Genomic DNA, 20,848 nt, shown 5'->3' with positions numbered 1-20,848 from the left:
GGTCTAACTTCTGATAACGTCCCTGCTACTCGCTTATCCTTGAATGCTCCAGAACACAACCCAGCAGCCCTGTGCACTGGATAGACAAAAACAGTGGCTATTTCTGTCCCTGCAGGAGCTTGCACAGAGTCCCTGAGTGCTGGGCAAGGGTGGGGATCAATCACTTATTCAAGAAGCTCAATGCTGAGATCATTAGCTTCTCCCAGGACAGATTTCCACTGCGAATAAGAGCTGCCAGAATTTGGATATAAGACACCACTGTGCATCTAAGAGATGGATGGATGGATGGATGGATGGATGGATGGATGGATGGAACGGCATTGATGGCTGGGATGGGATGGCATTGATGGTTGGGATGGGATGGATGCCCTAAGGGACGACTGAGGAGCCACCACACTCAGTTCTCTTGAAGCTACTTAAAGCTAGTTAATTAAGTGATCTGGTCATTCTGGCCTTGCACAAGTGAAAGAGGAAGCAGAACTCAGTATTAAAATGCAGCTGTACTTTACCAAGCCACAGCCCTAGCAAGGGAGCATTCACACCTTTGTCAGCCGACCCATCGCTCCTCACAGAGGCTGCACATGAAGGGGAAATAAAACCCCGTCCCACATCAGTTGTGCACAGAGCCTCCTCCCGGGTGTTTCAGCAGTCCTGAGGTGGGGGACCCTGCGTTCTTCATTTCAAAGCTACCCTTTATCTGCACAAACTGCCAGTGGCAGAAGAGAGCCCCAGACGGCCCAGAGCCCCAGTAGGAGGTGGAGGTCAGGGCACGAGGCTGGCTGGATGCTCCCACCAACCACCAGCCGCCTCCTGGCACCTCAGCACCAGCATCTCCTCGGCGAAAGCACGGATGGGGACCACTTTGGTTTAGCCTCTGCCCCAGAGCACCATCAAGGGGATGTTTTATGAAATCAAAAGGCAGAGCCTCTAAAAAAAAAAAAAAAAAGTAGTGTGGCACTCACTGCAACTGACAACAGAGCCTAACTTGTCAAGCTTGGTTCAGCCAATAGCAGACTGCTAAGCGAGCTAACTAAACTTGTCTCCATTTGTGTCCCTGGTCCATAGCTCACCCCTCCAGATCCCATCTGCGCTTCCTCGCTGGGCTGGGGAGATCAGGGCCACCTGGTTTGATAACCAAACCCCTCCTGAGTCACTCTTGCTTCTAGGAGCATAACTGCCTTGAAGATTCTACCCTTCTTTAATTCAGTTAGCCAACAGGCGCAGCATGATATGACAAGTTTAGTTTCCCTAGACAAGCAGGATAACAATTTCTTCCATTACTGAAAAACAGCAATTCTGAAAGGGCATGAACTCATATAAGATACCTTACGTGATAAAAACCAAACTCCCCCCTGTGGCCAGGTTTCAGGCACCTTTTCCAAGGTCTCCTCCACACCTCTGCTCCCCTTTCTAAGAGCCACATGCTCTGGACTTAAGCCTGCTGGACCTAAGCCTGTGCGACACTGGGAGGGACGCAGCCTTCCACCTTCCTCAGGTTTTGGTACAACCTGTCACCAGGGCAAGACTGACGCTCCTGGCCATGACCCCGGCTCATGACTGATGCCGTGTGTTTCCAGGCACAGGTGGCTACAATGAATGGTTCCCTCCAGCTCTGGCAAGACCAAACTGGGTGGAAATCAGCAAATTGGTACTGCTGTTAGCAAAACATGGCCTTTAAAACCTAAACTAATGGTTTAAGCCTAAAGGTGAGCCTTTGGAGCTTGGTAACACACCCTTTCTAAGCATTCCATCAGCTTCTCAGGGCTCTGCATTTGTTTGGGAGTGAAATTCCAAAGCATTGGGGGTGCCCACCGACTCAGGCCTTTGCCCATCTTTTCCCACGCCCCTTGCCACTCACTATTATCTGGCCTCAGGGCAGGTTTCCGGGCACTGCTATTGTCAGAGAAGCGCCGCATGGCCCAAAACAAGATCTGGCAGACATTCAGAAAGCATTGTGCTGCAATCACACTGGCCTGCAGGCTCCAAGGATAATTGAAACTCCCAAAACTCGAGAGGATCTCTTCCCCTGGCTCACCCATAGAGGGGGTGAGACCCCTAACAAAAGCCCAGGCAGGAAACAGGTACCGGCCTGCCCCACACACAGCGATACAAACACATTATAAACAGTCAGTAGCCTGTATAACAAAACAATCCCCTTTAGACATTTTCCACTGACAACAAACATCAGCACTGGGAACACACAGTGGATATAAGGAATAATCCAGCTCCACCACGCAAGCAAGTGGGCCAGCATTGCAAACATTTTCTTATCAAACAGTAAAATACAAACAGAAAAATTACAGCCAACAGATTGCTCTAGCACACTCTGGTCAGGATCTGTCCCTTTTTGATTCTTATTTCAACCCTCTTGTGCCCCACGTTGGTGCGCCAAAAAGGCTGTGTTGGTTTGGGCCCTGCCGGGACTGGAGACCACGTTACCGTTGTCCCTCCCCCACCCTCGGATACAAGTAGGGCACAAACCCCAGGTTGAGATAAGAAGAAACTTAATACAACAGTGTAATAAACAATCTGAACAACAACAGTAGCAATGATAACAACAATAAACAGTAATAACAGTAAACAAGACAAAAGATATACAGAGAAATACCGCAATGGTTACAGACAGCCCCGTGCTCCCTGCGACCAAAGCCACAAAGGAAAAATAATTCCCACGCCCGGACCTGAGGTCAGCATGGTATGAATAACCCGGCTGGAGATCCCTTCCCCCTCTCTGCTGAGGAAAACTTAACCCTATCCTAGCTGAACCAGGACAGCATCTTATCTTCAAAAGTTCTGCTCACCTTGGAAGAGACCCCATATTCAGGGCCAGTGTTGCCCATATCCTGGAAGGTTAATTTAACACTCATTTCTAAATAGCATTGAAGATATCATTTGAAGGGCACAGCACTGTTACCCACAAAAAAAAGCATCTTGGCTTGCTCAGATAATGCTCTTTTCTCCCATAGAGCAAGAAGAAATCTTGACTTGACAAGAACAGCAATTTGCATGTGATGGTTAATACCACCACCAAGGTGGCACCATGGCCATCTGCATTACAGCATTTTCCTTTCCTGTTTCGAACAAGATACTAAACTTACACTTACCCTGTTGCTGTCCCTTTATTTAATCTTGTTCGGTTTGTTGAGCTGCCAGTCAGCGTGCTGTAACATTGCTGATGCAATGCTGCTGTGAAAATTTCAATCATAGCTCCTTCCTTTGAGCAGGGACCGTGATCTCTAAGCCTAACTGCAAACAGCCACGGTTTCGAGATCAGCCATCAAACAGGAGACAGGGAAATCACAGCTCACCATCCTGCAGCAATCTCCAGGCAGGAAATCAAAGCAGCAGCTTTTCTGTCTTAGAGAACACAAGACTTGGGCTCAGGGGCACAACTGGATGCAGGATGCCCAAGTCACCCACCAGCAAGGCTAAGGGACTGCCTCTGCTCTCAGAGGTACGTGTGCAGTTCACCCTGGCACCTGACTGCATCTCAGATCTTATCTCCAAAATTACTCAGTCATCTCTTCTTCCCCTCAATAAACGGCCAGGCAGCCTAAGGCAGCAGCAAAGGGCGAAACTTCAACTGAGGCAGCAAAGCAGCACCAAAGGAGGCAGCTGCTGGGGGCAGGGAGCAGCTGGAGCACACCTCGCCTGCCGCAGTGCTGCTCCCCTGGAGCTCAGCATCGGGGGGATGAAGAGTCTGAAGAGCCCTTGCTGAAACGACTGATCGAGCAGGTTCTCAGGACCTGCTTCCTTCAACACGTCTGTGATAGCAGCAGCTGTCCTGAGAAGCCGAGCTGCTCACGGTGGGGTAAGTCAAGCCTGTGGGGTCAGCAGGGGGGACTACGGAGCAGCAGAGCCCACCCTTACTGCAGGGCAAGAAACCATCCCTGACCCACCTGCTATTATTGTTCTATTTATTGATTAGCCACAATATTTGCAGAGATGGCAGTGAAGCAGGATAGGACTCATTGCCCAGCCCCACGCCTTAGGGCCCTGAGGCAATGCAGAGGCAGAGACACCCTGCGAGCCCCCCAGGACACACAGGCTGCCCGGGGAGGGAGGGCAGGCGTGAGGCCGGACAGCAGTGCCGGAGCAGCTCTGCGCGTCAGGGCCTGCTATGAGCACGCAAACCCTGTCCTTCACACACCAGCACCACCCACCCCAGGTGGCTTGCTCTCTGCAGAGATGGAAAGCAGGTTTTCATTGTGGAATCAAAGCAAGCTGCCCTGGGAATCCCCCACTTTGAGGTTACGTTTATCCCCCAAACAGCTGGAAAAGCCGCGTGAGGGAAATTCAGCCCCGTCCTTGGCCCAGGAGGCTGAGCCTGTACTCTCACACACTGCCTGATGCTCCATCCACAACACCCAGTCCACAGTGCCAGGCCTGGGCTAACCAGCCCCAGGAGTCTGACCCACCTGGCACGGAGAAGAACAAACCCCCTCCGAACCCTGCTTTCAAGCCCCTCACAGATCCCCCCTCCAGTGGGGAGCACACCCCACCCGGCCTCAGCGCACGAGCCCGTGCTGGCTGCATCAGCCCTGCTCCCCCTGCCAGGAGCAACCCACCCTCCCTGGGCCGTGCAGCTTCTCACCCTACGCAGCCTCCAGGATTAAAGAGCCTTTCTCTGCAGCCAGTCTCCAGAGGTGCTCTGCAACGCGACGGACTCCACCGTAGGTACACCACCCTTACACATATATTCTTGTGCAACAACCCAGCTGGCTTGACCCCCAGCAGGTGTGAAACTCACCTCACTGCGAGCAGTTTGAGGCCAGACCTCACACCCTAGTCTCTGTCATTGACAGCAGTTTGACACAAAGCAAATGCAGATCTAACAGGGAAACCATGCAGAAACCCATGCCCTTTCAGGAGCAAAGGGCCACGGCGTTCTCTTGGTCTCAGAGCTCCAAACACATGACTTAGAGCTAAATACCTTCCACAAAATAAAGTGAGAACTTGCAACACTGATCCAGACTCATTTCTGCTCAAACATCTAGGCAAATTTTCTGTTTTACTCAGGGGTCCCCCAGCTAAAACTGCCCCCAGACCAGGCTCCTCTTGCTGCATTGTGATGGAATACATTGCTGCTTTCTCAATCATCTAGTGATATGCAAATGTTGCATATAAAAGTCAAGTCACAGGTTGCTTGTCAGTCATTTTTGTGGAAAATAGCCCCACAGATACTTACCATCGTTGCCCTGAGGATGCAGGGATGACACTCTGATTGGAGAGGTGGAGAGTTCAGGAAGCATCTTGGAGAACTTGGATACTGCCAAAATTTATTTTGCTTGGGTGCACATAGACAACTGGTCCTTCTCCAGTGCTCACTAGATGGATTTTCTGCTCCAGAAAGCAGGTAGGAAAGATAAAAAAAAAAAAAAGAGAGAAAGTTTAAAATTATTAAACAGCTCTAAGGGTACTCCTAGACTGGAGGATAATGATGGCTGTTTGAAGTTTTCAGTGTTGTAAAACTGAAACAGAAGGCCTGGAGCCAGTGTGGGACCTGGACTGATCCCATCTGAAAGACACAAGCTCCCGTTATCAGGGGATAAAGAAACCCTGTTTACCATGCTTGCTTTTTCACACCTCCTCCACACTGGTAACTCTCCTTCCTCTACCTTGTGCCTGCTCCCACTCCTTCTACTGCTCAGTCTTGCCCCAGAGCACCCTCCCTGACTCCTGCTGCTGCACAGCACACTGGGACAGTGGCTTTAGTCCCAAAGCTGCACCTGTGAAAGCCAGCACCAGCCAGAGGCAAAGCAGGCCCTTTAGAGATCACACAAGTTAGTTGCTTCTGATTTGCACTCACATGTATTCCTGGTATTATACGGAAAATGGGCATTAATTATTAATTACATCACTCAAGCAGTAATTTTTTCTTTTGACAGTCTGAGACCCAAAAGTTCTGTTCTTGAAGAACTGGCACAGACTATTGGGGGAGGAATGTGGATCCCTTTGCTAAACCACCTTCTCACATCAGTAAAAACATTCAGGAGATTTAGCAGCATCATTTCCACTTGTTTCATTAAAAGTTTAAATCCCTGTAACTACTTTCAAAATGTCAGCCTTTCTTTCTGTTACAGAAAGCTTAAGGCTCACAGGAACCCTCTGACATCCTCTTTCATGCTCAGAGAGATGAGAAGATGTTTTAAAACAGCTGCTTCAAAAGTTGATATCCTTTTAAATTAAAGCTTAATTAACTGTATTTGTTCTCAATTTCAGCTAGATGAAGCCAGGACACTACAGACAACATTCTCTTGCCTATATTTTGTGGTCATTGCTGCTGTTGTGTATGCCTGACTGTGAACATCAGCTTTCAGGAGGCTTTAGTCCAGGAATGCTTTGCCTCATCCATTTCCAAGCTTGGTGGAAAAAAAGAAAGTCTCTATGCTCCAGGTGCAAGCGATGTGGAGACTCACGAGTCTTTGGCTGGGGCTCTCAGCAAAGAGCTATGACGGGTGTTTCTCAGATGTGATGGGCCTGACTTTCAGCACGGCCTCTTACACAGCGCTTGCGTTAGCAGGATTCAGGGATGTCCCTGTGTGCTCCTGAACAAAAGGCCTAACAAGCACCAGAGCTGTTCATCTAATAGCACAGCAGAGTACGAGACCCAGGGGTTGTTCTGGGCTTCAGACTGGCCTTCTTATCCCGTCTGACCTAGCCGTAATTAAATGCTGTGTCAGACACTTAGATTACCACCTGGGATGATACCATCCTTCCTCTTCTCTAGGTGAAGGGGAGTGGTTGCAAGTATATTTGAGATTACAAGACCTCCTGACCTTGTTAATGGATAGAAACCAGTAAAGTAGGATGTTTAGTTTTAACGGTTAATCATCCCTTGTGTTTCACTAGCTTTTATTTTGTATTATACTGCAATGTATACTATTTAATTTATACTCTTTTCTTAACTACCCTCTGACCCACTTGTAAAACATCTTGAAACCTGTAACTCCTTGCCTAGTGGAGATAAAACAGGCCTTGGACAGCCTGGTAAACTCCCTGAGTACATCCCTGATAACAGGGACCTAAAAATGCAAGACAAGCACCTGAGAAGACGCCAGTGTCAAGAAAAGCGACTGGGAGCCGGTTTAAACCAACCCCCTCGGAACAAACAGGAGCCGAAGGACGGTGAGGTCACTCCATGACCATGCATGGACACGGGAAACCTCAAGTTCAGCCAGCGGGCAGTGTGAGGAAGATGATGTGGACCACCAGGGGGGAGAAGACCCTCAGTCTAATTTTACGATGCACGCTCATTTACTACGTAAATGAATTCTGTATATTAGTCAGAGAGCTTTGCTAGTAGCTGCGGCACTTGTGGTGGAGTGATCCCCAGCGCTGCCCAGCGCTGCGAATAAAGAATCCCTGCTGAACAGTCATAATTCTGACTGTGAAGCTCTTTGTTTCACAGGCATTAGCTGTTGCATATGCCACAAACCCCTTCTTTCCTTGTCCGCACCAGCATATATTACAAGTTCTTTTTTACCGGGAAGGATCCCCGGAGTTAGCAACCCTGCCTGAGGCTTCACACCCCACCAAGAGGAGTCGCACCAAGGCCCACGTCCCCCAGAACTCACCAGAGGGGATCCTTCACTCCCAAGCACTGCAACATGAGCAACAGTGTCCTGCTCTCCCGTCACCTGGGCCTCCAGCGTCAACGGGACCTCCACGGAGCTGCGAGGCTGGACAATCCCCCACGGCACGGGGCTGGAGTACCACACAGAAGCGTCCTCCTTGTGTTCCTGTAAGGGACAGAGTCAAACGCAACACACAGGAGTGACCTTGGAGGAAACTTTGAACTCCTCAACATCTACCACAATGGCAATTCACACACATTTTCAAAAATCCCTAGGAGAATGCAGAAAAGTACAAAGCAAGATACAAGACTTGTATGGGTTTAGCATCCCCAGAGGGTCCAAAAGCTGCTGCACCCACAAACACCCACTCCTGTGCTGGCAGCCTCCTTGCAGAAACTTTTCACAACCCTCTAAGTGCTCCTCTAGTCCTAAGACTAGAATATAAACTGCTTCCTAAAAAAGTTTAAACTGCTTCCTGACGTTTATATTCAGGTAGGTTCCTGTTTAAGTGCTTCCTGAAGTTTATATTCAGGTAGCTTCCTTTTCTCAGCAACCTTTAGGTTTCAATATAAACCAGCAAGGTCTTATCCAAAACCCTTTTTTTCCCTAATAAACCCTTGGTAACGTCTGAGGGCAGGAGGCGGATGCAATGCTAAACCTGAGGAAGAACCCTGTAGCAGCCTGGGAGATCGCTGTCATTCACAAGGGTCAGCATCTGCTGGTAAGGGAATTTTAGGAAGCACCGTCCGAACATCACGACGGGGTTGAGCACTCGCAGCGCAGGAACCACGCATCTAGGCAAAGAGAGGACCGAAAGGGAATTAGAGATACCGAGAGAACGTGGAGTTCGTTTACTCCCCAAGTAGAGTGAAACAGAGCATAACACATTAGTCAAATAGACACTTAATACCCCTACAGCGATAAATGGCCTTTAACTGCTTCTGGCTCCACCACCCCCTGTAAAGCTGGGGCAAACCCCGGGACTCGGCCTCGCAGAGGCTGCCAGGTGCCCGGGCAGCGCACGGTGCCCTGTGCCAGAGCTGCCTGATCAGCTCTGCCCGCTCTTTGCCCCAGGAGGCTTGCAAGGACCCTCCCAACAGTCCCGGCAAGGCGTGAGCTCTGGGGCAGCCTTCCCCCCGAGTGCTCACCAAGGCTCAAAGGGCACAAGACCCCAGTGTCTCAGTGAGAACGACTGCCTCCTCTCCCACACCGCTGTTGCCCTGCCTGAGAACTCAGCCCTTTGCCCCGCGATGGAGGGCACAAGCCACCCCCTGCCTCAGGCAGTGGGGGATCACCCTCTCCCAGCTCCTGCACCCCATGGCTCTGTGCACTCTCTGTCCCCATTTGCACTTGTTTTACAAAACTGCAGCCCAGGCACTGACTGGATGACTCTGCCTGGAAGAGGGAACAGCACAGTGAACTCATCCCTCTTGGAATTAAACCGACACCCACCGCAGCACAACAGGGGTGAATCTGGCTGCAGCAAGAACAACTTTTGGCTTAAGTCTGAGAACATTAATGCTCAAAAGAACCAGAGGGAAGCAGAGAAACCTGAGCTCACCTTCCACATCAAGGACTATTTTCCCCTTAGTAAGATCTTGCTTTGAGCTTCCCCTCACCAGTCCTGCCATAAGCCCCTTTCCCCTTCCCATGCGCCTTCGTTAAGTGACCCAGACACCAGCTCTCAGCAGGCTGCTCACTGTGGCCCAAGTGGATGTTGTATTTTGGCTGCAACCCAGCACAAGTCCACCACTTGCAGGAAGGAAGAAAGATGGCCCTTTGGAAATTTATTACACCTCAAGCACCAAAACCCAGGCCAATAATGAATAGAATGACTGTTCCCTTTAGAAAAAGGCTCAGGGCCACGCCTGTCCATGGAGCACAGGTGCTGCTTTCAGAACACTGCCCATCTCACATCTAGCTGGGCAGAACTACCTCATTAAGCAAAACTTGTCACTGGGAGATGGAGCCAGCAAACCACGTGCAAGGCAGCGTGGTGGTGGATGCACGAGGAGAGACGACGAGCTGCAAGGAAAGCGCCGATACCTGGCTGTGAGGAGCAGCGCCGACACTGCCCTGCCAACACCGCACACGTCCACCACCAGAGCCAGCTCGTAGCTCTGCAGAGTGTTGGAGCACAGGGTGACCTGGTGGAAGAGAAGAGCATCAAACACTTCATCACTCCCAAAAGCCACCGTCCACCTGTGCTGTCCTCCGGTTCTCGTTCCACGGGCAGGAAAGGGAGGATTTTGCCCTAACTCTTCTGCTGGTCCATGTGCAGAGCACAGTTGCTGGGAGTAACAAAAGTCTTCTGACATACCTGCTTTGTTAAATACACCTTGCACTTACCAGGGCACATGAAACCACGATTAGATTAATGCTCTACTCCCCACTGTATTAAAATTAAAGGACTAATTTTTAATCTCAGCTACAACAGCCTAAATCCAGAGGCAATCTGTTGAATTCAACAGATTCAGCTTTACACTGGGAAGCTGAGGGCAAAATGCAGCCCAGCAGGTGCTGTCAGTTCATGGCTGCCAGAGATTTTTCAGTCCCCACTGGAGATCACTGCAGTGAATACAACTCATTCTGCTCTTCAGGAGGGGACAAATAAGACCGGGAAGAAAAGCAAAGTGCTTTATACAATGACATCTCTCTTTTTAATAGCCACCTTCTGTCCTCACGCTTCCTTTGCCCACTTTAAATCAAAGAAACTGCTCCAAGCAGCTCTCAGAAACAGATGAATGGCTTCTGCACTTGACCATATGGGACATGATCTTCAGCTGACCATTCTGGGAACAAAGCAGTGGTCCTCCAGAAAAGCCCCAGAGTAACCCAGCTAACAAAAGCCCAACACCAGTGCAGATATCCTCCCTGCGTTACGCTCAGAGCTAGCGGTGCTAAAGCCCTCCCATCCCTCAGTGAAGCTCCAGCTCCACCCGCCGAACACATACAGCCAGACTCTTCCCATACCTGGATATCCAGGAATCCCAGGGGGCGGATGGTCCCTCTGTGGGACTTTATGCTGAATTCTCTTGGCCTGAGGTGACGCTGGGCTCCCTTTCTCTGGAGTAGGTGAGTGTTGTCTGTCATCCGAGCAAAACTGCTGACACTGGGCTCTCCCAGGCCGTCCCCAGGAACGCGAAGGTTGAAGGTGAGGGGCACCAAGGAGGTGTTAGTGAGGCGACATGACAAGGTGTGAGGAAAGCCTAGGAAAATGACACAAATATGAATTTATGCACAAACTGTCCCATGATTCCTGGTGTGAATAGCCTGTTATGATAAAACTGGGCTTGGAGTTTAGCTCTTTTCAATCTGAAGTACAGCTAACTGAGAAGTTACGCCAGGAATTAATTGTCACTTAAACTCCCTTTTACGCTGATCACAGAGATTGCTTCCTTGGAAATGGCCACTCTTGGCGATGCTGAACCCCAGAAGTTTCTCTCTCTCTAGCTGTGAGGAGCTCTCTCGCCTGCCCCCAAACCTGCACCAATTAGTTCTCACTTACAAGTGTCCATCCAGACAGACCATTTATTCTGAAAATTCAATGCCCTGTTGACTCTGGGAACACTCCCACAGTTTTCAGTATATAAAAGCAGGGTATTGTCATCGAGGAGAAGCTGCAGTAAAAGGAGGGAAGGATGAAACTGGGAACGGCAGCATGACGCAAAGCACTCTGACACAGTTTCTTGAGGCAGGACCCTTAAGGCATCTCCTGTCTGGGGCTACCAGACTGAGCACGTAACAACTCACAGCCCCGCACTGGAGGCAAACCTGATGCTTGCTCAGAAATCAGCAGGAGCCATGTTCCACCCCCCCTAACAAACAGGACACGGCTTCCACATGCACACTGCCCCGCACAGGTCAGCATCACTTGAGCTGTGATACTCGCCTTCCCTTATGGAAAACCAGTGACACAGCCACACCTGGGGGGGTGTTCTGCAGAGACAGAACATCAGCCCACAGCCTGCTCTGGCCTGGACATCTGGCTCGGCTGGCCAGCTCTGCGAGAAGGAGACATCTCCCGTGGCCTGCTCACCAAGCGTCGTTTGAATACAGACGGGGAGGAAAACCAACTGCAGCCACAGCAGGGGGGTTCTCCATGTCCAACAACAGTGACCACTGCCCACCTCCAGCAGTTACTCCAGCAGGGAGGCAGGAGGGGCACAAAAAGGACAAACACAGACTTCACAATCTCAAACGAGACCAAAGCCACCAGATGCAGGTCAACAGTCAGCAGCACAGTTAAACGAAGCAAAAATACAATAGCTACCTTCATCTGAAAAGCCCTTATTAATGAAATTACGTTAGGGAGGATGAATCTCCTATTTCATATCCACATTTCTGTCTAGTGTGTTTCTTGTTGTTTTATTCAAAAGGAGATAAAGAAGTGGCAGAGTGGTGATGGAGGGAGGGTAGAAGCGGCTCAGGAAAGGTAATTAGTCTTCTTAAAAAGTCCATGAACAGCATGAAAACACAGAGGCATCCTGGGCACAGAATGATAATGGCCCCTCAATCAATCCACAATGGATTTCACATTTAAACTGTCGATCATCTCAGTCAAAAGCCTTTTGTGAGCCTGAGGTGGAGAACCAGAAGCTGCATTTCAACGGGGACGCTCTGGATGCTCAGCCCCAGGCTCTGTCAGCAGAGCTGGGCCTGTGGTGGGGAAGGAGGAGCCCGTGGTCCGAGGACATCAGTGCCTGATTCAGAGCTACTGCTTGGGCATGTTACCTGGTGGGTGACAACGAGAGGCCCTCACAGCATTAGTTAACATCTGGCACTAAAGGTCAGGGGGGTAAATGGTATCCCTGCCTTGCAACAGGAACATTGACCCAGAGCAGCTACAGGCCAGTACATGCCTTAAACTCCCTTCTGCTGCAGTCCTGACCCCTGGGCCCTCTGGGACAAGGACTTTTACAGTCATTCTGCTGTCAAAGATTGGGAGGTTGGGGCTGAACAGACTACAGGGACACCAAAAAATACTGACTTTCTATCCCTTTGGTCCTACTGATCTCACGATGGCACAGGACTGCCTCAGCAACCAGCAGCCCCGGCTTTAACCTGAAGGCTGCTATGGAGGAGCACAAGTGACAGATGGTCTTATGTTAAAATGCTCCATTTTGGTAATTCCCAGAGCTCTCAACCCGTGGACCAAGCCCAGGACACACTCACCGAAGGAGACATCACCGAAGTGGAGGGCAGGGACGTCGAAATGAAAAGTCGGTCCAATGACGCAGCCTCTGCAAGGACAAAGACAGGCAGAGGAGATGTTGGCTCGGTTAGAGAGAATGGCAAAGCGCTCAGCTTTCCGTACTGCTCGGGTGGCTAAGAGCTGCTCTCAGAACCACGGTGCGTTTCAAATCAACCTGTCACCCCCGTGCTCAGCACAGCACCCATGGGGACAGCAGGCAGCCAAAGCAAAGCAAAGCAAAGCAAAGCAAACTGACAGCTGCTGCTGAGGCTCAGCGCACCATGGCAGGGTGTGCCCCCACACTGCTGCTGGCCCCAGGAAGGTCCCGGAACAAGTGATGGCTCTGTGCCTCGGTTTCCCCACCCGTGATGTGATGGACAGAGGTGTCCACACAAAAGGGGACTCACTGTAACGAGCCTTCCCAGCCACGGGTTCCCTGCTTTGGTATTTCTTAGCTGGAACTGATGTTTCCACGGAGTATATGAACACCTTTCTCAGAAGACCTGATCCACACAATCATTACACATGCAGGACTTTGAGACATGAATCCAGGGGAGCCCCAAACATCCATTGAGAAGAGCAGCAACAGTTCTACGCAGAGGACAGTTCGATCTTGGAGGGAAGTATCAGCTTGTCACCAGTGCACCAGCTGACACATCCAAGGGCACCACCTCGCCCGTCCCTCAACTCAGCAGACAGGCTCCAAACTCCAAAACTCACTCACATCCACTGAAATCAGTACTTGAAGCTGCACAACAAACATTAATTGACTTCATGGTTGATGACAATCAATGCCAGCTCTGCCTCAGTTAAAAATCAAGGGCCACAGTGAACAGTGCCTTCTCATTTTACTCACAGGACTGCCACTGTCATTATCCACAGGTTCTGCACATGAACAGACCCCAGCAGCCCGCGGGAGGGACCTGCGTCCATCCCTGCTGTCCCATTTCCAGCATCCCTTTCCAAACACCAAGGAAACAAGCATCCAGCGCCTCGTAAGGTTGGTTTCCAAGTAACAAGTAATCACCTATGGTCTTGACACCTTCTGACCGCATAGTCAAAGAGCACTCAAAATCTGACTTTCAGGAGTTTCAATCCAACACTACTTCTCGATTCTTGCAGTTGAATCAGCTCGAAGAATAAGCCTGCTACCAAATCCCTGCTGATGGTGAAGTTCCCTCTCTGGGGACCTCGCATAACCAGACTTGACCTCCCAAGCCCTAACAGCTTACTCTAGATGGAGCAAAGGGAGCAGACATGCTTTCCATCACAGCATTTGCCAGGAGATGATGGAAAACAACCTCCAAACCAGCCACGACTGGGGATGACACTGGGAAACTGCCAAGGATGAGCCTTGCCAGGCAAGTGGGGAAATTACTGCCACTTCTCCTGAGTGCACCGAATCTGTGCTCTGGGAAGTTAAACTGGAATGACTGCCCAGAAGGCTCAGGCAAGGAGCCAACCCAGTAACAGTACAACTTGCAAGAGAAGGGGGGAAAAGGCAGTGGTTTTGACAACAACTGTGTTTTACAGTAGCATTAAGTAATGCATGTGTGAAGGGAGATCAGGGTCCTGGCAGAGCAGGAAGAATAACACAAGGTGGGAATGGAACTGCTTGAACTCTCATCCCCGTTCCTTCCTTTGCAGCCCAGTGTCCCACCAGCCAGCTTTCCTCTGTTCAAAAGAGCCAGAAGCTTTTCTCCACGGAGGACGAAATCCAGTGCACAAAACCTTCCGAAGAGGGAGGCTCAGCTGGACCTGGTGGGTGGACATCTCAAGGGCATTTGAAAACAAACAGCTTGAGCTGTGGGGCTGGAGAATGACAGAAGGGCTGGAGAGGGATCCTTGAAAAGCAAGACAGAGCTCAAGGAGGCAGATGCCATCTCAGGGAGGAGAGGACTGCAATGGGAATTGCTGCTGAGGGACAGCTGCATGGGAGCAGGCGGGTGTGCTGGGCTGCCATCAGATGGGCTGCATAGGAGCCACCATCCAGGGAGGAGGAGTACAAGGATGGGGAAGAAATAAATAAAAAAGGACCAGCAATCCTCTTTCACTGAGACAGAAGGTCTACACTGAGCCCAGGGGAGTGCTGGCCAAACAGGGCAGAGAGTGGCCACAGAGAAGGGGAGGGCATGATGGGCACTGAGAGCCAGGGCATCACTGGGGAAAAAAGGACCACTTCATTTGGCTGTGGGGAAGCCAAAACACAACCGTCCCTCTGACAGCTCCTTCCTTCCTTCCCCAGGAGCAAGGCCACTGTGAGGCAGAGGCAGCGGGCGCTGTCCAAGCAGTATCCAAGGGATAAATGCATCCTTACCAGCAAAACCTGCCCTTGCTCAAGGAGAAAGCTGCTCATGCAATAACACCCTGTGACCAGTTTGGGGGAGGGACAGAGGAGAATAAATTTTTTGATTGTGAAATGTTCCCTTTTGATTTCCAAAAAAAGCAGCACTTTCCCTCCAAACACAAAGCCAATGTAATTCTTTCTCTACTGAGCTCAACAGACCTATTCACCACTCTTCTCTTGCAAAGTAATAACCTTTCTGTTTTTTATCCATTTCCCTCATTTTATTGGTAAAGTCAACCGAAGATTCCTCCCATTGCTTTACTGCCTTTGTCTAGAGCCTCCCAGCAGCAGCAGCCCAGGAGGCTGGTTGCCTAGGAGGCACAGCCAGCCCCACAGCTCCAGGGCTCCCAGCACCAGCTTTCCTGCCTACACCACGTCATCCCACCAGCCCGCGGTTAAAGACCAGCTGGGACAAGTTTGCATGCTGCTGCGGTCCTGAGAAGTGAGCTTTGCCTCTCCTATCATCAGCTTTTTTCCCCCTTCTCCCCTTTGCTTTGTGAGGATTATCTCTTGCCCTGGCACCAGCCGCAGAGCTCCCCGTCTGCCCCGTCAGCACTGCTCTGGCTGCAGAGAGGAGGCACCACCACAGCGCTGGCTGCACAAGAGGACAGCCTGTCCCAACCCATGACCATGAGAGGGATGCTGAGGCTGCTGCTGCCCATTTGGGATGGATTATTAACAGAGGATTTTAAAAACACTGCCTCTGGCTGCAGCCACCCAGGCTGGCCCATCCCCAAAGCCCTGCTGGCCTTGCTGTGTGTTCAGGGGGGTGGCCCAGACCAGCTACTGCCCAAAGCTGATGCCATCCCGCTGTCTGACGTGGCCCAAGGGGGAATGAGCTACCTGTAGGAAGGAGTCACTCCAGCTCCTGGGTACCCGGACTGGGCAGCAGGCATCTCCACACCTTTCGTGTACAGCCTCCAGGCAAATTGTGTTCCAGCACAGGTAGTCACTTAAAGCCCCAGGGCTCTCACACAGACACGTGTTGGAACCTGCTGCTGCCAAATTCTGTGCAAACAGCATCCTGCAAAGTCACAAAGCCACCCGCCCAAACCATGAAGGCAAAGCTGCTTCCCAGAGGAACCCAAGACTTTGAAAGTTAAATGGGCACAGGAGGCATGGTCACAGATGGCAGCAGCTCGAGGGAGCTGATCCTGCCCCTCTGCTCCACTCTGGTGAGACCCCCCTGCAGTGCTGTCCAGCTTTGGGCTCCTCAGCACACGGAAGACATGGACCTGTTGGAGCGGGGCCAGAGGAAGCCACCAGAGGGATCAGAGGGATGGCACGCCTTTCCTGTGAGGACAGGCCCAGAGAGTTGGGGTTGTTCAGCCTTGAGAAGAGAAGACTCCGGGGAGACCTTACTGTGGCCTTCCAGTACTTCAGGGGGGCTGGTAAGAAAGATTTTGACTGGGTTTTTAGTAGGGCCTGTCATGATAGGACAAGGGGTAATGGTTTCAAACTTAAAGAGGGAAGATTCAGACTAGATATAAAGGAAAAAAATTTTTACAGTGAGGGTGGTGAGACACTGGCACAGGGTGCCCAGAGCGGTGGTAGATGCCCCATCCCTGGAAACATCCAAGGTCAGCCTGGACGGGGCTCTGAACAACCTGATCGAGCTGATGATGTCCCTGCACATTGCAGAGGCGTTGGACTAAATGATCTTTAAAGGTCCCTTCCAACACAAACTATTCTACAATTCTACGATTTCCTCTCGCAGATAATTACGCTTCATTTGCTGCTGCAACTGCAAGGTTCAGACTGGAGTCAAGGTTAAAAAGCCTTGGCTCTTAGCGTGAGGATGCTAGGATCCAAGCCAAGACTAAGACCTTAGACAACACCTTTTTTTCTCTGTTTCATCCTAAAATGAGGTAGGTGGGAGATGATTACCCAACAGCTACAGATGTGCCCACCAAGCTCCTATAACCCTCCTCACCTGATCGTCAAGGTCACAGGCTCAGGGGATCCAGTCACACTGAACCTGAACTCTTCTGTGAACTTCCCCAGGACGGTGGAACTGAAGGAGATCTGGATGACCTGGAGCCCGTCTGGAGAAACGATGCCCTCCTGGGGGAGGAAGGTGAAGCAGGAGCCCAGAGCTGTAGCTGGAGGGACCAAGTTGAAGGCAGCGTCGATGGCTTCTTTGTTAAACAGGACCACCTGCAGCAGCAAGAAAGCAAAAGGGAAATACATAAGGAATCTTCCTTTCTTACAGAAGGCTGATTTGTTTTCTGATTAACCAATTAACATCTGTAAAATGCAGAAGATGCTGTGTGCTGCTGCTTAGCAGAAGCCAAAGAACATGCAACAGGACAAGTTCTGCTTTTGGGTTTTTCATGCAAAGCAGTGACAGCTTCATAGACACAGTCACTCGGGGTTTATTCCACTGACACAGAGCAGCCCACTTCGACTTGCAGCGCAGAGGAGCTGCTCAGCATCACCAAGTCGATTCAGACCTGTCCCTAAGAGCAACAAAGGGCACTTGCAGCTTTACTAGTGAATCATCACACAAGTGATTCTGCTCCCGACGAGTCTGATCTTGCCGAGGGCACAACATGTTGCAGCCAACAAGTTTACTGCATGGAGAAGACACCTCAGGGCAGCACTATCACCAACTTCAGAAGCACTCCCCAGCTCTCCTACGGTATGTCATTTAGGATTCTTATTTTTTCTTTAATGGGAGACTTTCTTAGTCTTTGCTCAAACAGACATGTCAGGAAAGGATGAGCGTGCAGTGCACAGCAGCTCCATCTACTGCAAAGAATTTCTCTTTCCTAAATATTCACAGCCACCACCTAAGACTTTACCATTATCAGAATAAACTGCAAATTTAGAACTAAGCCGTATTTTGTTGAACACTCGAGAGATCTACTGCCTCAAACAAGTGACACAATCCTGCAGCACTTGTTGAGACTAAGCTCTTCTCACATTGGGCGAGCAATGCTCACAGCTGCTGCCAGTCACCAACAAACCACCCAAAGCAAAGCAGTAAAATTTCTGATTGCTGCAGGGTCAAATCCTGCCATTTCCATGGAAGTAACTATCTGCTTTGGATTTCTTTTCCCTAAGTTTTGTCCTTGTAAAACCTGGTAGAAAAATTGAGACAGAAGCATTTTTTAATTTTGCAGCTGCTGTTAAAGATATTCACGTATTCAAGCTCTACAAGGCTAACCTGGAAACTACTCTCTCACGTCTTTTACACCTCAGTTACAAATTGCACTCAGGGATCCTGTGCTGAGCTGAGGTTTACCTTCAGTCAGCACAGCACTAGCAGTATCATCTACTTAGTCACATTTTCTCAAGTAATGAAAATAATTCAAGCTGGGGCGGGGAGGATCCAGCAAACAGCAAGGACTTTGTCCCTTGGGAGCCACCTGGGCCTCTATCACAGCTGCCTCTGCTGACACATCATTTGTAGATGCAAAAATAAACCAAATTTGAGATGTGCTCAGAAAATCAGAGCTGCATATTGGCTTGTTTCCCACAGGCTTGGACAACTGCTCAAAATGTTCTCATCCACATGGTAATTCCAAAATCACACCTCCTCTTTTCTGTTGTTATTTCCATCAGCGAGTTAACCCTATACAGACTGAAGTGACCTGCTGCAGCTTCTACAGATTGCAGCACCTGAAAATACTGGCAGCTAACGGTCCACTGTCATAAGGTCCCATCTCTGGGGGGGCCTCTCCAGCAGATTTACATGGCAGTGCCAGAAGGGTGTCTGTCCAGGCTAAAAGTTACAGGGCTGTCACCGGAAAGAAGGTTGTGGAAGCCAGCAGCAGTAGAGTTTTAGATTCTACATTTAATAAAAAGTAGAAAATACTTACTACCATTTGATGTAAAGACACCCATATGCCAGGGGGAAAGACAGGCATGAGCAAAAGTGAATGTGAAATTGATTGTTCCATCAATAATGGAATTCATGGAAATCAAAAGGTTGGTAATGCTGGACAAAACAGAAGGGGAGAGACTCATGCGATAGCCCACTTATAGTCAGTCCTAGAGCAACCTGTGTAATATTCCATTCAGGAAAGGTTTCCCCTCCAGACTTGAGGCCAGGCTACACTTTATGTCCGTATGTCACTATGTGGAGTGCCAGGACTTGGTGCTGTGGGCAGCCAGACTTCTGGACCTCACCTCAAAGCATTCAGGAGCTCAAGAGCAGGTTAAGCTACTTGTAGAGACACAGTTTGACTGTAAAGCAGCAGAAGCCCTGAGGCACACTCCAAAATCAGCTCTGACACACCACAGGCTGGTCTTAATGCTCAGCTGATCAGCTCCCTCTCTCTACAATATTCCCACCACTCTGACACAATCTCTTGGTCACATCATGCTGCTGTCAGCTACAGTGGTGTGAAACTGCAGCTGTGCCAACATTGGTGGCTCTCAGCCTTATATGGGATATAGGAGTAACTGAGAAGAGGAGATGATCCCCTTCCTTGAAAAAAAAAAAAAAAAATTAGTTTCACCTGTTTTAAAAGGAAGAAGAGGTTGAGATTATCCTAGGATTTACTCCAAGATGAAAAGGGATTTTACATTGCTCAGACAGTGGGCATTCTTCATCTCAGACCATGCAAATACTCAGAACCAGGGATCTGGCCGATTGCAGGATATGGGGTTTTGCTTGCATAAACAGAAAAGGCAACAAAATGTCTGTACCTATGTGCCATGAAACTCAAGAAGTCCGTTTAAACCTGCCAGCCTTGTGTCCAGGCTCACAGATGACACTGGAAGGGATACTGAGCCGTGGTATCTGTCCAGGTTATATGAAGAGATTGGTATGTCTGTGATCACGCTTGGGTTGAACTTGGCCTCCTTTCCACAGAGGACCATTTCATTCCTCAGGTCAATATGTGAACTGAGAGCGCTCTAATGTCCTTTGTTAATCCCCACACACTATGTGTAAGCTGTGCCCTCACTCATCGTTATCGATAGCTCTCAACAGTGTAAGGACACTTACCAAGCGCCCTTAATTTATAGCCCTTGCAGCAGAGCTCAGCTTTAGGCAGCCTCTCGCTCTGCCAGGAGCCCACAGAGATGCTTTTTCCAACAAGCTCTCGCAGCCTCCCTAGAAACCTGGTGTTATCTCTCGGCCTATCAAACCAGCTGACACAGGGACCTGCCAAGTGACCTCAGCCAGGGAGGAGAAGGAAGGGAGGTTCTCAGCTATCACTTACCATTGGCTCAAGGCTGAACACATCGTCGGAGAAAAGCATGGAGTCTCCTTGCACCTTTGCCCGCTGGTTCTGGAATGGGCGGGAGAGAAGGGGAAGGTGTTCTCGCAGAGCAGAGTCCACCTTGCATTCCCTCAGACAACGATCCATCTTGCCCTCTTTCTGCCCCTGCAGCCTGCAGCCACGGGGAGAGACAAACCAAGCAGATAATTTAATGAGCAACATATTTGCAGAGACTCATGTGAGCACAGGGGCAGCAAAGCGCTGGGGGAGAAACAGCAGCCGCTCAGCAAGGAGCTGACCCCAAGCCATGGGGTCCCACATGGGTCAGATTATCACTTGCTGGCCGCCACCACAGCATGTAGTTTTACTCCACGCCTACAAGCTCAGAAGAGGTTTCTGAAAGCCGGCAGCCCTTGAGAGCCTCCTGGCTCAAAGCCTCTGCCACAACTGATGGAGAATCCACCAACCACCCCAACTGGCTTTTCCTACCACAGAGCTGCCTGGGGGAGCCAGATCAAGATGAAGGAGCACCCACTGCAGGGCTTCACTGGCAAGG

General features: G+C 50.1%; 1 protein-coding gene across 1 annotated transcript in view; it reads right to left on the bottom strand.

Annotated features, from left to right (window-relative positions):
* Positions 1 to 20,848, bottom strand: part of LOC141962702 (hydrocephalus-inducing protein homolog) — an 89,764-nt gene that overhangs the window by 44,408 nt on the left and 24,508 nt on the right. The window contains 8 exon segments of the mRNA XM_074911071.1: positions 5,179 to 5,340; positions 7,578 to 7,742; positions 8,236 to 8,371; positions 9,624 to 9,724; positions 10,551 to 10,786; positions 12,753 to 12,820; positions 17,052 to 17,275; positions 20,293 to 20,464. Of these exon segments, the coding sequence (XP_074767172.1) occupies positions 5,179 to 5,340; positions 7,578 to 7,742; positions 8,236 to 8,371; positions 9,624 to 9,724; positions 10,551 to 10,786; positions 12,753 to 12,820; positions 17,052 to 17,275; positions 20,293 to 20,464 (1,264 nt within the window).

Source organism: Athene noctua, chromosome 7 (assembly GCF_965140245.1).
Source record: "Athene noctua chromosome 7, bAthNoc1.hap1.1, whole genome shotgun sequence".
NCBI classification, from domain to species: domain Eukaryota; kingdom Metazoa; phylum Chordata; class Aves; order Strigiformes; family Strigidae; genus Athene; species Athene noctua.
The sequence above is the reverse complement of the archived record's forward strand: the minus strand, read 5'-3'. Positions and strand labels throughout refer to the sequence as shown.